Source organism: Charadrius vociferus, unplaced genomic scaffold (genome assembly GCF_000708025.1).
Source record: "Charadrius vociferus isolate BGI_N301 unplaced genomic scaffold, ASM70802v2 scaffold262, whole genome shotgun sequence".
Taxonomy (NCBI): Eukaryota; Metazoa; Chordata; class Aves; order Charadriiformes; family Charadriidae; genus Charadrius; species Charadrius vociferus.
The window spans coordinates 718,120-734,676 of NW_009647218.1; the positions used below are offsets into that span (position 1 = coordinate 718,120).

The following is a 16,557-nucleotide window of genomic DNA, read 5'->3' on the forward strand; positions in this document are numbered from 1 at the left end:
TTGGAGACTGGGGCTGTTTCATTATTGGTGCTGAGCACAAATTTGCTCTGGGCGTAATTGAGTAACTAGGTAAGGTAAACGCTGTGAAGAAAGAGACCTTGTTTCAGGTGAAAAGAGGGCACGTTGGTTGAAAAGTTACAGCACGCTGTATTGCCACAGAGGCACTGTAGGTACGAGAAGGTCTCCGTTTGGAAATTGGATAGTTCAGACTTACGGCAGTAGGGAGAGAGGTTTTCTACAGAATAGTGTCTCTTCATCTTAAACATCTTAAATATACCACCTGGTTTTATTTGTTTTTTGTTTGGGTATTTTTTGTGGTTTTTTTGTTGTTGTTCATTTGTTTGTCTGTGGTTTTTGGTTTGGGTTTTTTTTAAGGGAAATGAATTTTTAAAATACACAAAGTGTTTTACTAGGGATCTGAAAATGCTGCTGAAGAGGTTTTTAAGCTTCTTCAAGAAAAAAATTAATGGCAAATTTCAATAACCAGTGATTTCAGTTCAGGACTGTTCTGGCAGTGCAAGCAAGGGCATTGTGAAGTAGTGCCTCCTTGTTTCACCAATGATATTTCTCCTCTCTTTGTGGAAACTTCCTTACCTTCTTTAGTGGTGGTTCCTGCCCTGTTCCTAATGTGCAAATTCCTTACCCGAGACAATAAAATCTGAAGTGATACACCCCTATAAAGCTTCTCCAACAACCCCAAGTTTTGGAAGGTATCACCCTTTTGTTATGTCCTCTGTTTGGTTTTAAAAAAAAAATGCGGTTACCATGACAACTCTTCCACACTGGAAATCCATTATGGGGAGTTTCTGGCATGGCTTTTATTTGCATATGCTGCAAACAGCACTGTTATTAAACAGACTGTTCATTATTCTTCCAGTCACTGACTGAGACAACTGATGTGACAATAGTTACAACTTTCTCACAAAGGCCTACTTAAGGTTATGCACAGCTCTATGCAGCTGAGTTTGCATGCTCACTAGTTTTATGTATTGCTCTTTTATAGAGAGACACTTATTTTTTTCCCTTACAACCCGAAACCATGCTTACTTTTTAAAATTATTAAAGAACTGGGAAAAAGAAGTATTTTTTTGATTACTCACCATCCTTTTTGTGAGACATTTTATTAGATGCTTTCTTCTTATTTTCAGGCTGTTTTGGTCCATTTTATATAGATATTTATTATACTCTATGTGTGTCTTTATTATTTTTTAAATGAATTTAAATCTTTAAAATGATGCTTGATACTGTACTTTATCGTCTGAATAAATAGTGAAAATTAAAACATGCGTGTAGCATCCAGAATTCATATTGTTCCTGTTTGAGACTTGAAAATTTGTCTTAAAGTGATTGTTGAATTAATTTCTAATAATGTACAGGAACGCAGTCAGCTTCTATTACCAAAGGCTTTATTATAATTCATGCTACAGGATGGCAGTAAGAGACAGCATCTGATAACTTGGCTTTTTGTTTCTCTTTTTCCTTTCAGGAATTTCCATGGGATGCAGATCATGCCTCTGGACTGCATTTGGGTAAAGGATGAGTTCTGCATTTCTCTCAGGAGTCTTCCAACACATTTTCTAAATTATCTTGTAATGGTGTTCTAAGTGAGCTTATGTGAAACAAATGATACTGGATCATGAGTGAAGAAAAAAGCTTTGGTGTATCCCAGAAAATGTTGTCTCCTTCAAGAAGTACTAGTAGCTGCTCCTCCAAGCAGGGAAGTCGACAGGTAATGCAAACTTTTTTAACCAAACTGAAAGCATTACGAAGATTGGCTGTTACTTTTGCTCTTGAATATCGGTGAATCTCTCAAACTCTGTTTTCCTGTTACTTGTTTATTTCATCACTTCTGTGTTGTCCTTACTTTCTTTTCTTTTTTTGTTGTTAGCAGCATCTTGTTTTGAGTCAAATGCAGTAAACACACATAATTGAATAGCGGGCACTTGTAAAACTGGAATGCTAACAGTGACTTTGAATTTCTATCAAATTGTATGTATGGTGTCTTTATAGTGAAACATTGCTGCCATAGCAGCTTGGTCTTAGTGGTTTGATCCTGAAATCCCAAATCTTCTCTGTAAGATACCACTTCTGTGGTAGAATATTTTGTAACTGCTCTGCTTATTTCAAATTTCTAGGGGAAGGTGTGTGTACATGTGTGAAAGAGAACACACTTTTCTGAAACTTGACATAGGGCCTCTTTGACAATGAAAAAGTGCCTGTGAATGCCTGTGTGTGCTGGTTGTTGCTGTAGGACTGTAATTATGAAAATAAGTATTTCTGTAACATGATGCATCTGGCTGCCTAATGCAAAGGATGCTTTGTTTTCTGCAGAAATTATGCTATTCTTTAAACCTTACAGTTTCAAAAGACGTATCTATGAGTGTTTGCACCTGACAAGTGAGACCGCTGAAGGCAGCTTTTCTTTGTGGGGAAGAAACATTGACTTGCAGGCACACTGAGATTTAAACTTAAACACACTCCATCCATGCTTGCAAAATCATGAGCAATACCATAGAATCATAGAATGGTTAGAGTTGGAAGAGACCTTAAAGATCACCTAGTTCCAACCCCCCTGCCATGGGCAGGGACATCTCCCATTAGACCAGGTTGCTCAAAGGCCCATCCAGCCTGGCCTTGAACACCTCCAGGGATGGGGCATCCACAACTTCCCTGGGCAACTTGTTCCAGTGCCTCACCACCCTCAGAGTAAAGAATTTCTTCCTAATATCTAATCTAAATCTATCCTCTTTCAGTTTAAAACCGTTATCCCTCTTCCTGTCACTACACTCCCTGATAAAAAGTCCCTCCCCATCTTTCCTATAGTTTCCCCTTTAGGTACTGGAAGGCTGCTGTAAGGTCTCCTCGGAGCCTTTTCTTCTCCAGGCTGAACCACCCCAACTCTCTCAGCCTCTCCTCATAGGAGAGGTGCTCCAGCCCTCTGATCATCTTCGTGGCCCTCCTCTGCACCCGCTCCAACAGGTCCATATCGACATAGACTGCTCAACATAAACTTTTGTTTGTACAAATGCTGGCTTAGTGGAGCTCTTGAAGCTGCCTCAGGTTCAAATTTTAGTTGGAATTTAGCATCCCAATCCGCCAAAAGCTTTGGAGACCTCAGCTGTGTTTTGAAATAGCACCTGCTTTTCTGAGACTTCTGGCCCTGTACATACAACTGGCGAAGCAGACAAATCTCTGAACAATTTATGCCTTTTAAAGTGCTGTGCTTGTAAGAGATGCTGTGTGTTTCTAGTATGCTGAGCAAAGAAATCCTTGGTTTAGGATGCCTTTTTTGTTTTTCTGCAACATTTTTTATATCCTTTAAAAAGGGTAATTTAAAAAATTTGGTCTTGTCTGTTTCAACAGTTCATGTCTATCAAATGTTATCATGTAGTATTTAAATAATGAGATTTACATGAGCATGACTAAATCCACTGGTGTGTTACACAGCCAGTGTAAGCAGGCATACTTATGCAGAAGCAATTTCTGCAAAAACCTTGCGTACTGCCATTTAACATGATCAAATCTGTTGGGTAGCTCAGGCTTTTGATACTATTATCAGCAGGTCCCATTTCTTACTCATTTTGTTCTCACCTTCTCTCTTTGGAGAAAAGGAATAATTCAGTGAGGTTTAATGCCATCTTGTCAATCCCCAATGTTTTAGTCTTTGATCGTTGTACAAAAATGGAAAGTGTACCTAACAAAGGTGAGAGACGGAACTTGGTGTTTTATTTGTGTTCCTGGTACAGCTGTGCTGATTCATTATATTCAGGCAGATGGTAGAGTGCCTCATACACCTATCAGGTCAAGCTAAATGGAGGTATAAAGTAGGTTGTTTCCCAATGTAATATTGAAGGGTGATACAGTTGATATTTCTTTGTGATAATCTGGGGCATTGTGTTAAGTATCTCCTCTTTGATCAGTGTTTCAGTATTAATCTTTTCATGGTCAATCATTGCAATACCAAGTAAGTAACAGTATACTTTTGCACGTGGGGAACTTACACAGGTCGGTTGACTGTCCATGTTTTCAGGGAGTAATGATAGAGGCAAGCCCAAAGAAGTTGGGAAGTTTGTGTGACTTGTTATATGCTTGGAAATGATCACTAAGCAGAGCTAGAAGCTCTGCTTGTTTGCTTTTTCTATACAGTCTGAAAATTTACAGACATGTTTTTCAAAAATTACATATGCTTTTTAAGGTTCCACTGGTCTTCTGATATTTTTATTTTTAAATAGGAATTTCTAATATTTGTAAAGAATACTTTAATAATTTCTCTATTCCCTTCTTTATCAAGTGCAATAACTTTCTAGCTTATCCTATGACTTTGCATCTGCTGAAGTGATCTAGAGGTGTTCCTTCAAAGTAGCAAAATTTAGAAATAAAAAATAAAAAAATCTAAATTACAGTTTCTTTTGGCATTGTCAGTGTTTATGTGCATGGCTGTGTATTGCTGTTCCTTCCTTAATTTCCTGGTGTTTTTTGGTGTTTTTCACATGGTGTTTTCTCACACTGAAGTTGTCTTGTAGTTTACAGAACAAACTGTTTTACCGGGGAAAACGGAAGATTTAAATATCCTGTACAGTATGCACTCGTTGTATTTACTTGAAAATAACTCCTGTGGGTCATTTTCCCTTATGTTTTTTTTAATGTATTTGTTAATTATATTTTGTGATGGAAGCATTATGTTTTGTTAGATATAGTCTTCTGTGCTGCATGTGGAAAAAGGGACTGTTAGGTCTGACAGCAACAGTACTCTGCAAGACTCACTGGCCTGGACACAGCAGTGCTTTGGGTGAGGAATGGATATCTTCTTCTTGTTCCTGTTCCCTAGTAGGCTCTGGTCTTGCAGATTATAAAGATCTTTACCTTGCTAGATAGACCCTTTCTTTAGTGGTGTAAACCACTTAGTATAGCATATATATAAAATCTAGATTGTTGGTCAGTGAGGATGTTGAGACCTTTCTTGTGTCCTGTCCTTTTGCTCCCCCCTTCCCACAGAGTATTTTTTGTCACACCTGATCAAGTAGTTTTGTTTATGTCATTAGTTGCTTCTTTTCTTACTCAGCCTCTTGTATTGGTAAATTGGAGCTTTGCAGTCCGTCCCTACTAATATCCACCTACTTAGGCCTTACAAGGCTGGGGATGAGTGATGCCACCGTTTGCCCTTTTCATCTGCATGTTAGTTTAAATGACAGCACTTTAGGTGTCCTATTAAGAAGACAGCAGCAATCTAAAGTTCTATGAATCTGTTAAAAATCCCCTAATCTAAAAGGTAGCACAGATTTTTTATTTTTTTTTCTTTTTGGCAATGCCCTGGTAGAAAAGTAAAATGCAACACTGCTATTGATACTTTTTTATTAATAGTATCATGTAAGTTTAAATAATTTTGCCATATGCTGTGCAAATTGGGGAGTGAAGTGCTATTATTTTGATATCCTTTCCACCATTCAGCTCCATGGAAAGCTCCTTATTCCTCCCTTCAAACACTTGCGCCTCTCTCGAGGACCTTCAGAGCTACGTTCATTGTAGGTTAATGACAGATCTGCCTGACAGGTGCTTTTCTCTGTACTGCTGATCTGACACAGCAGTTCTTTTAACCTGATTAAATAGAAAGACATTCTGAAATGCACAGGGGAAAGGACCTGGACAGTTCATTTGTTTTTCCTCAAAACAGTGGGATCTGAGTTTTGAGTCTCTCTGATTTCCTAGGCACAGACTCTGTTGCAGGTACACACTAGCACCGAATAATAAGAAGCTACCTGAGATGGGGGTATGGAATGCCCGTGGTACAAGGCTGCTGTGTCCATTAAAATTTAGTTATTGCTCCCCACAGAGCAACATGTGTCGGTGGTGTAGAGCATAAGTAGTGTCCTGTGATGCAGAAGATGGACTGCTCTGCCAAAAAAAGAGTTGACTTAAGGAGGGCTACAGGACTTGGAGAGGCCCGCTCCTTCCTTTGCTAAACTTGGTGCCCTTTTTCTGCCAAATGCAACACATTTGCAGTGTGAACTGAAGACGCTAACAGTTCATCCTATTCCACTAAGTTCACCTTTGGCTTGAAGCCCCATAGCAGGTTGGAGTCTACTGCCACATCTCACCTCTGCTTTTCTCTGCCTCTCTCCTTCAGTCATGGAAAGGGATGTCTTCCACAAAGCCACAACTGAAACTGTGTTTTCTGAGGAAGGAAAACTGGTGTTGAACCTCTTTAAATTTAAATTGACCTGTGATCAAAAGAAGATATATTGTAGTAGTTATTTTTAAGTCTAATATGTTAACTAACTTTTAAAATAGATTCAGTAGGGAAAAGCTTTATGTCAGAAGAGCTGCTTAAAAAAACCTCATGTTCTTAAAAAGAAAATTAAATCATTTCTGCCAATTTTATGAACCGTAACAAATGCTTTAGTTGCAGCTGATGCCAACCCTTATCCTCCACAAAGCGGGTTTCTATTTTTGGCACTTTAAAATATTCGGTACAACTGGCTGCGTTTTACACTGGAAGAAAGTCTGGCACTGTCATCTGTTTTGTTCAGGGAGCTGCAAGTGCAAGCATCAGTCTGAGAGCTGTTTGAACTCATTACTTCATTCTTTCTCCTGAAATAATTTGCCTTGAGGAGCTGTATGGTACAGAATATTACAGAAAATGAGAAGGATTTTATTTTATTAAATAAAGAAAATTACTGCAGTTATCTAATGATGGACTTGTCTCTGAAGATCAAAGTGCATGCTTTTGTTTTCTCAGCCACAGAGCAGGTATAAGCCAAGTCGCAATTACAGGGTGAATTTCCAGTGCTGATCTGAAATGAGCACCTTCGGATCTGAGAAGAGTAAAGACTATGTTCCTCACTAAGCCTCAAGTGAAATTTGTGCCTGGGCAGCAAATGCATTGTTGATCATTTTGTGCAGACATTGGCTCATAATGATATAAGATCTTTCGTAGTGTCATAACCTTAAGACACTACCAATCTGGGCATCAGGCTTCTGCTAGAATTGTTGGTGCCATTCAGCTGGGAGGTTTGTTGTTGTTTGTTTGGGGTTTTTTTTGGGGGGACGGGACGGGACGGGACAGGGACGGCTGTTGGTTTGTTTGGTTTTTGTTTTTTTTTTTAAATTTAACGCTATAGTTTTGGGGTATATCTTTTAGTTCCCTGTCATGGGATAAGAATCAGCAAAATGGAACATAATCTGAATGCTTCCAGTAGCTTTCAGGAAATCCTGTATCTCCAATTTGCTCCTCTGCTATTTCAGACAGATGAGAACAGTTGATAACCGACCAGCTTGATTCATTTGCCTTCATTTTGGAGAGTAAGCAGTTTTCTTTTGCTTCTGCAGCTGCTCTCAGCAATAGCCAACAGACGCTTTTCCCTCATTAAATGAGATGTCAGATCTCTCGCAAACAAAATACCCATCAAGATCCTGTAGGGTCTGGGTCAAGAGTGAATGGATCCAAAATGAGTCACAGCAGCAGTATTTTGAAAAATGTGGAAGTTTGGGCATTCAAGTGGGAAAGGTTGGACTCTTCTGGACAGATGTATGTAGAAGAGGACCAGATGCTGTCACTGCAGTGTTGTACCATGCATATATCCAGCAGTTCTGGATAATTTTCTGAGTTATTCCTTGCCTTTTCTTGGGTAACTTTGTTGAGTAAATAGTCTTGTGCTTTTAAAAGGATCCATTTCTAATCTAACTAAAGCTACCTTTACGTAAAGTTTGCAATTGAAGTGTGAAGTTCCCAGGGCAGAAATGTAAGAGACTTGCCTTCACCTGAGCTTTGTCAGGCCATTGGGCCTGCTCAACGGGAAGAAATGTTTCTACTTCAGCTTTTCTTCCTATTTTCACACTTTTGAGGCACTTTCTTGGCCACCTCAGTGACCAGAACAACAGTGAGAAATGTGGCTCTCCTACAGGAGCATGGGAGACAGGTTGTGCCTGGACTGCAAGAGAGGTCCAGACAAAATTGGAGTTGTAATGCAGGCCAGGATGTGCTCTGTATTTGAACGTTTTACCAAAACTATTTAACACTATGTATATTCCGGATGGGTTCAATTGACTGAACTATTTCTCAGCTGCTACCTTCCCTTCACCTCATATGCCAAATGCAGTATTAAGTCTGTCTCGCTTCAGCAGTCCCTTTCTTTCTAAGCTTGTAGAAAGGTGAATCTGGATTCTTGTGTTTTTCACATGCTCAAATTTGTGCTTGTCTCCTGCAAGCAGACCACTCTATCAACCATGTACTGTGTTTAAGCTTGACCAAAGTCTGTGAGAACTTGATCCAAAGTTCAAGGAAGTTGCTTCGTTAGGTTTAACACTGGAATATTTAAAAAGAACTGCTGTTCACTGGTCTTGACTGTTATCAGGTTAATTCTCAGTGGAAAAGGTATGTGTTTGTGTACTGAAGTTTAATATATTTCAGCTAAGGCAAGGGAAATAGCTTGCTTAGTGATCAGGCAAAATAGATTTAAGCTCTTCTGGCTAATTTCAAGAAGAAAGAAACAAAAACATAAACACAGAATTTTTTTCACATTGCAGGTACTCCTGGTAGTTCTTAATTAGAATTATTTTTCACTAGTTCTGTCAGGTTTCTCACTTTTTTAACTGTTTACCTTTTTCCAAGTCCCCAATTTGAAATCAGTTAATGTCGTGGTTATTTTTTATGTTGGCTTGTTTAGTAGATCATATTTTCTGAGATGAGATTTTATCCACAGGTGGACATTTAAGCAGCAGTAAGTTCAGCGGTTATTTAGTTAATGTAAATTGTAGCATTACACTATATTTGATGATATTTAAAGAGGCTGCCCTCTGTCATCATGGAGCATAATGACGGATCATTCAACTGGAATGTTCTGTGGGAAAAAAAAGAGGGGAAAAAGGTCCTCAATTGTGGAGGCTTAGAGCTGCCTTTGTACTTGAGTAGCTGTCAAACTGCAAGCCATAGCTAATTGTCCTTGCATGGGCACAGGCTGGCTCTCTGCTTCATCCTCTGCCAGCTTCACCCTGTGAAAATCCGGTGCTGTTGGTCTCTAGCAGCAGAGCCTGCGCTGCTGCAGCTGGTGTTAGAGTGATGTGTTGGAGACAGCCCAGGAGGCCTTCTGCTCTGCCTTCAGCCCGCCCACTCATGATACCCATGAGTAACTTCTCTATTCCCTGATCTGGTATCATAGGAATTTACCCCAAAGCAGGAAAGGGTTCATGATTATTGAGAATTTTAAGTGAGTCCTAAAGCAGTAAAAATAAAATTAAAGAATAAGGAGTGTAACTTCTGGTTTTCAATAGGGAAAATATGATTACATGATAACTGGTTAGAAATAATAGTATAAGTAGCTGTCAAAATATCTCTCAAACTGGAAGGAGGAAAGAAACTACTTGTTACAAAACTGACAAGGGTAAAACCCAAATCTGTAGGGGCACAAAATGTGTGTCCTGATAACAATTTCGGTTAGGAAAACTGCAGTTTTACCTTCGGGTAGTAAAACATCATTGGGTGGTCTGTAGGGTGTTGAATGACTGGAGCTGCTCAGCCCCACATTTCTACTGCTTGCAGCCTGTTGTGTAGTGCTGGCAGAGGGAACTCAAGCTAGGGAAGCAGCACAGGTTTCCATGTTTGTTCCGTGAAGTCCAATGCAAGGAAAATAATAACAAAATAGTGGAATGCCACCCGTAACGTAGTGGAATAAGAGATCACATTCCTTAAGTTGTTTAGTGAATGTCTTTGTGAAGGTGGTTTGCCATTATGCCTTGTTACTCAAGTAATGAGCGTATTACCTGATGTAATTTTTTTTTTCTAGGTTTCTAGGGGCAAATTTTAAGGATTCTGGAGATGGATAAATGAGCATATGTGGTGGGTTGACCCTGGCTCGACGCCAGCTGCCCACCAAAGCCACTCTATCGCTCCCCCTCCTCAACTGGAGAGGGGAGAGAAAACATAGCAAAAGGCTCATAAATTGAGATAAGGGCAGGGAGATCAGTCAGAATTACTGTCACAGGCAAAACAGACTGGACTTGGGGAAAAATTAATTTAATTTATTACCAATCAAAGTAGAGTAGGATAATGAGAAATAAACTCAAATCTTAAAAACACTTTCCCTCCCCCCTTTCCCTTCTTCCCAGGCTCGGCTTCACTCCTGATTTCTCTACCTCCTCCCCCTGCAGGGCGGCGGGGAATGTGGTTGGGGTCAGTTCCAAGTGTGGACCTCCATGGGCTGCAAAGGGACAGCCTGCCTCACCGTGGTCTTCACTGTGGGCTGCAGGGGAATCTCTGCTCCGGCGCCTGGAGCACCTCCTCCCGCTCCTTCTTCACTGGCCTTGGTGTCTGCAGAGTTGTTCCTCTCACATATTCTCACTCCTCTCTTTGGCTGCTGCTGCCCCGTTTGGGTTTGGGTTTCTTTTTTTCCCCTTCTTAAATATGTTCTCCCAGAGCCGCTACCTCCATAGCTGATGGGCTCAGCTTTGGCCAGCGGTGGGTCTGTCTTGGAGCTGGCTGGCATTGGCTCTATTGGACAAAGGAGAAGCTTCTGGCAGCTTCTAGCTTCCCCTGTAGCCCCCCTGCTACCAAAACCTTGCCACACAAACCCAATACAGCACAACTAGCACTCTTGATGATTTTTGTTTTGATTTTGTTTTCAAGATTTTTTTAATCAGTAAAGATCTTTTGGGGAATACTTCCCTATGTATCTTATAGGGAGGACCATAAATACTTACCTACCTGGTATAATTCTGTTTTTCCCAAAGTGTTTCATACTGGTCCTTTCTTGTCATTAAATTCTATACATTAAAGTACTCTTTGTCTTTTTCAAATATATCAGGATGGTACTAGCACATGCCATTTCCCATCAGTTGTTCATAATTCTTGATCTGTCAAATCCTGTCGTAGCTGGCAGTAAATAATTCACGAGATCGCTGATCAGAAATCTTGAAGCTCATGTTACATTGTCATTAGCAGTTGTTCCATAAATCAGAACTGTAAAAATACTATGAGTTTTATTCTTTTCTCTGTTATGCTGCTGCAGGGTCTTTCATTTAAGAGTTCCTGATGGCAAAAAAAGAGAGATCCTCTTTTAATTAGAGGTGTATCTGATGAATGATGGGTTTTATTTTTCTTGTACTCTCCCTTTATGTCTTGCTCCTCATAGTGACTTGAGTCACTTCCCTGGCTATTTTATTTTATTTTATTTTATTTTATTTTATTTTATTTTATTAATTTTACTTTAGGAAGGCTGCAATTAACACCAAACACAAAATCTTGAGTTACTGAATATGGGCAAAATGGTTTTACAGAAATTGTCTTCATTTTTGATGTCTTTTATTTCTGCTTCATAAGCTATAAAACAGATCCTTTTAACATAGGCTGTTTCTGCCTGTGATGGTAGAAGGTTTTTTATGCTAAACTGTGACTAGGCTGTGGCTATACACTGTGTGTATGTATGTACCGAAAAATATACATATAAAATTCTGGTAAGGACAGTACATTCAATGAAGAAACGTGTTATAAAATAGTGTTTTGTTTCATTTGTATTGTTTCTATTAAAATAAAAAAGAATCTTGTCTCTTGGAAGATGCATAGCAAAGTGTAAAGATGGATCTAAGGTTAGATTTCAATATAATTTGGGGTTTTTTTACTTATAGCCTTCAACCTCTTGAATCTCTCTTAATCTGTTCTTTGGAAGAAATAAGATCTAGATTTGGATTTTCTATTCAAGCAGGACAGCTGGGAAATTGTAGAAGGACTCCGGGGAGCAATGAATTGTACCCAGGAGCCACAGAAGCAGGAGGGCTGCTTGCTGAAAAAGAGGAAATGGCCTTTGAAGGGCTGGCACAAGGTAGGAAAGGAATGTGTAGCTGAAAGCCTGATGTCATGTGAGTGGGCCTTGCTTGGTGTAGTTTTGTGGAAAATAGATTACTTAAGAGCAGAGAAAGTGTTCTCCAAATAAATGGGGGGGTGGTGCGTTTTTGTTAGGGTTTTTTTGTGGTGTTTTGTTTGTTTGGTTTGGGTTTGTTTGTTTTTAATTCTCTGTCTTTCCGGTTACAGAGATACTTCTTTTTGGACAGAGGGATTTTGAAGTATTCTAAATGCCAAGCTGATGTAAGTGATCTGAAACCCTTTAAGGCTATTATAAGGTAACAACACTATTTTACCCAAAATAACAATAATTCCATACTGTTGGCAATGGGAAATAGAGTTTCAGTGGTTCTAAACAGTAAGGTTGAAGGGGGGAAAATGATGGTTTCAGCAGGTAATATCTATCCTTTTGCTTTATTCTCGAGTGATTGTATTCTTTTTACTTTTTTTTTGCAGATAGAGAGAGGGAAGATACACGGCTGCATTGATGTTGGACTTTCTGTCATGTCTGTAAAGAAATCAACGAAATGTATAGATTTGGATACAGAAGAGCAGATATACCATCTGAAGGTAGGTCTTCAAGATTGTTATAACCTTGCTCCCAAAATAACATCAGCTGTGTATGGTGGAGACCTTATTTTTTTTCATAGTAGGAGGTCTGTTAGTTATACTAATAACTTACTTCTTAGCGTCGGCATATTGTGTTACACTTTATACCTTGAGAGGCCTTATTGTACTGTTCCCGAGTCAGTATTGCTGGACTAAATAGAAACTTTGAACATGGCTCATGTTTAGCAGCACTCTTCACCCAGCACTTTTTTCAGCAAAGGGTATGCACTTGTTGCACAAGTGCTTTTATTTTCAGTAGTTGTATCTTGCTCATTGTCTTATCTATAGGAAGTATTTTCTTCAGTCAAATGTGTAGATTTATCTATTCTTTTTGAATAAATTGTTTTAAAATACATCACCAAAATCAAATTTCTATTTGTGGTTAGGTAAAACTTAAAAATGGCAATTAAGAAATAACAAATATTTTTTTTATTATTTATATTGGGGTTTTTTTCCATCTAGAAGTTGCTAAGTATTGTCTTCTGCATTGGAAGTCATAACTGTAGTGATTGAAGTTTCTCTTTTTCTTGACTTTATCCTGTGATTAATTTTCTGTCATGCTTAAGCTGGTACAGTATGCATTTTAGTAGGAGTATCATTAGAAAAACTTTCCAATTTTAGAAAAACTTTTCCAATAAAGGTCAGCCAGGCTAGCTGTCTAATGAGCACAAAATACTTTAGTTTCTGGGTTAGTGATTTTGAAAGTCAGCTTTATAAACCCTGAATTTTTTTGTAGGTGAAATCCCAGGAGCTGTTTGATGAATGGGTAGCAAAACTTCGTCATCACAGAATGTACCGTCAGAATGAAATCTCCATGTTTCCTCATGACGTCAATAATCTTTTCTTCCCTGTGTCTGCTACTGCAGACTCTGTCCCTGGTTTCTGTGATTCTGCTCTGGGTAGAAAGGTAATACTTATGATTTATAAATAATGAGCTTTCATCAGGGATTAAATTAGTCTGATTTGTTTTTATTAAGTAAAGAGCATAGTGGAAGTTTGTGGTGAGGTTTAAGTTATGATCTAAAATGTCAAGAGGAAAATGATATTTATTGATTTACTCCCAAGCAATTTTCTCTATGATGCTGTTAAATTTTATAGTATTGTCCCATTATTTTAATGCAGTAAATTATATTTTCATGATGATTTTTAAAACTTCATATTGAGTTAGAATCCTCATAATTTTTGAGACGTATTTGTCTGATATGTGCTGGTGAATATTAGTCTGAGTCACAGAAGAGCACTCAGGTAGGGTGGTTTTTTCTGTTTAGCATTTTTTCATTTCTCCTTTTGCTAATAAAACCTCTCCCCTTTTACACTAATGAATCTGACTGTGCTTACCTGAGGAGTATATAGGAATTATCTAAGAGCCATCAGCTGTGGCCAGTATTTATTTTTTTAACTGAGGTAGAAGCATAATTCAGGTCAATCCAGGGACCATGCTGCAGGTGGGTATGGGGTCTGGAAAGGTCCAGTCAGCAATGTGCTTCTCTTTAGGTAAAATCTGTGACTGTTGGTTTCACAAATGACCTGACAAATGCTCAATCCGGCACCATAACTGACCTCTTCGATGCAGTCTTGCAGAAGGGTGATTATGTTCTGTGCCTGAACACAACCTCTGTGCCTTTAGCAGTCTGCACATTGACTGGCTGACATTCACCCAAAGAAGCTCTTCTGCTCCAGTTTAGAACCAGTGATCTCTTTTGAGAATAATGCCTTTTTTAGCAATACTGTGTTACTTACTAAAACTGAAATGGCTCTCCGCTTCTCTCAACTCCAGAGTGTCTCCTAAGCAGCAATCACCTGTTATCCTCATAATTAGGGTTTTCTTTTCCCTGGCTATATTGCCGTATGATCTGAGTGGGCTTGTTTCCCAATACCTGCAGTTCAGCACTTTGGTAGGACTATCCTGTAACTGAGTATAAGTTTTACACAACATAAACCTGTGCCTGAACAGCTTTTTGCTAGCGGTTGAGAGGGAGAGGATCTGTGTGAAAGGACAGCTGAAAGAACAGTAACTCACCCCGCAGTAACAGGGCTGTTCTGCAGAGCTGTCTGCATGCTTTCTGCGGTGCCAGCACCTCTGTGGCTCCGACAGCCTGCTCTTCTGAGGCTGGGTCTGCAAGGAAATGGCAAACCTCCTGGGGCCGTTTAGTTCTTTTCTCCCAAAAGACAGCGGGGATAGAAGGGAAGAAGAATATTGAGGGCAAAAGTGGAACGTTGCAGAGCCCATGATATACCCATGCCCATACCCATGCCTGTGCTCTCAAAAAAAAAAAAAAAAAATAATATGACCAGCATATCTACATTCTGTGCTCACTGTCAGGAAACTAACCAATTCTTCTTTGGCGTGAAAGACTTTAATTCACTTCTAATTTATTAATCCAGATTTGCACTGCAAAGAAGCCCTACTTATTTTCATGTGAAAAATAGAAGGGGATAGTTCTTAAGCTGTAGTTAATCACCTTAGCTCTACTGAAGCTAAGTGGAAGTTTGCCAATTTACACCAGTCCTAGTTTGATGTTAGTTGATATCAATCCAGCAGTGTAAGTTGTTTTGAGAAAAATATATTGAGCAAACTTTGCATTGCGTTTTATTTGCTTTTAGAAACACTTGATTGGTTTTCACATCTGTTTTTTTGTTGTTGTTAGGAGGGAAGTGTACCTATCTACATATGTTTATGTGGAATGGTTGGATTCTAAACCTTAGCTGTGCTGACCGAAAGCAAAGTTACGCCAACTGGAGCTACACAAACTCTCTCTTGCCTGTTTCTTGGCAATGCCTACTTCTTCCCTCCTGCACATGCCCCTCATGTATATGAGTTCTGGAAAAGTTGTTTATATGAGATAGAGTTCTGAAGAGATAAATGTGGGATTTGTTCACAAAATGCCAATACAATTACTCATCTTTAAATTCAGTTTACTTGTGCTTTTAAAGGTTCTGAGATTATTATTGGGATATACATATATAGATTACTAAAGTTCGTACACTTTATGTAGGAATAAGACAGCTACACTATGTTGATTTATTTAATTTAAAAATAAGCGTGCTTATTCATGCTTACTACTATTGTATACTGACTGTATAAGCTGATGCAGTACTGAATGACATCACATGCGTAGTGTATTTTATTTTACTCTGCAAGTCAAGTTGGAGCTTATATTGTAAATTTAAAAAGACTAACTAAGAAGACTACAACTGACTGAGATGTAGACAATGTTTCCTACGAATAGATTTAAAACTAGTACTACCTAAGTTTTGATATAAGGTGAGCAAGAGAGAACAAAGTTTGTAAAGTGTATGCTTCAGAGAAGAGCCAAACGAATAAGTCAGCTTTTCTAATAACTGATAAACTGGTCATGTAATGGCACTTAGGATGAAACATTTTAAAACTGATTTTAAACAAGATGTTGACAAAGCATTTAATTTGTGCAGCTTCCTGACATAGGTATTATTAAAGATGAAAGGTTTAAAAATAATTAGGCATTTGAATGGCTATTATTTGTTGTTATGTTAGAAAAGGAAACAGCATTATAGGCCACAATCAACTGGTAATAATTGGGTATAGATTTCTTCCTATTGGAAACTATTTAATTGTAGTGCTCAATTAGCTCTTACACAGAATTTCCAGCATCTCCTGAAGCATCTGATCGTGGGCACTGCTCAAAATGAGATTAGCTTGAAAATGGTGACAGAGACGTCGTATGATGTCATACACCCAGATGAGGTGTATGGTCACACATGTATTAAGGCCTGTCAAGCCAAATCCGTGCTGAAGTCATACAACCTTGAGTAACATTTTTAAATAGCATCTAGTAGATCTTGCTTTCTTCACTGAAAAATAGCTTTAAGAAATATGTGCATGTTACATTTAACTTACTTCTGGGGCTTCTTTGGGAAGCATGGAGAAGAAACAGAATGCCTGACTTTGGTCCTGTTCAGATATGGTGCTTTAATTGTATTAAGTTGACTTAATGTATGCAGAACTTTGCCCTTCTTCAAAATTTAGTTTTCACAAATTTTTATGGTTCCTTTAGTATTTCTACTGCTTGTGGACAGCAGTTATGTTAGATATCCTGACATTATGCTCAATGACCGTACACCTAGTTTATTTAGTTCAT

The 16,557-nt window shown here is 38.7% G+C and overlaps 1 protein-coding gene across 3 annotated transcripts in view; it reads left to right on the forward strand.

Annotated features, from left to right (window-relative positions):
- Positions 1 to 1,636: 1,636 nt before the first annotated feature.
- OSBPL3 (oxysterol binding protein-like 3) overlaps positions 1,637 to 16,557 on the forward strand; it is a 43,857-nt gene continuing 28,936 nt past the window's right edge. For all 3 annotated transcript variants that reach the window (XM_009879535.1, XM_009879537.1, XM_009879536.1), the window contains exons 1-5: positions 1,637 to 1,729; positions 11,694 to 11,810; positions 12,020 to 12,073; positions 12,287 to 12,400; positions 13,176 to 13,346. In XM_009879535.1, coding sequence (XP_009877837.1) covers positions 1,637 to 1,729; positions 11,694 to 11,810; positions 12,020 to 12,073; positions 12,287 to 12,400; positions 13,176 to 13,346 — 549 coding nt within the window. The remainder of the gene's footprint in view (positions 1,730 to 11,693; positions 11,811 to 12,019; positions 12,074 to 12,286; positions 12,401 to 13,175; positions 13,347 to 16,557) is intronic.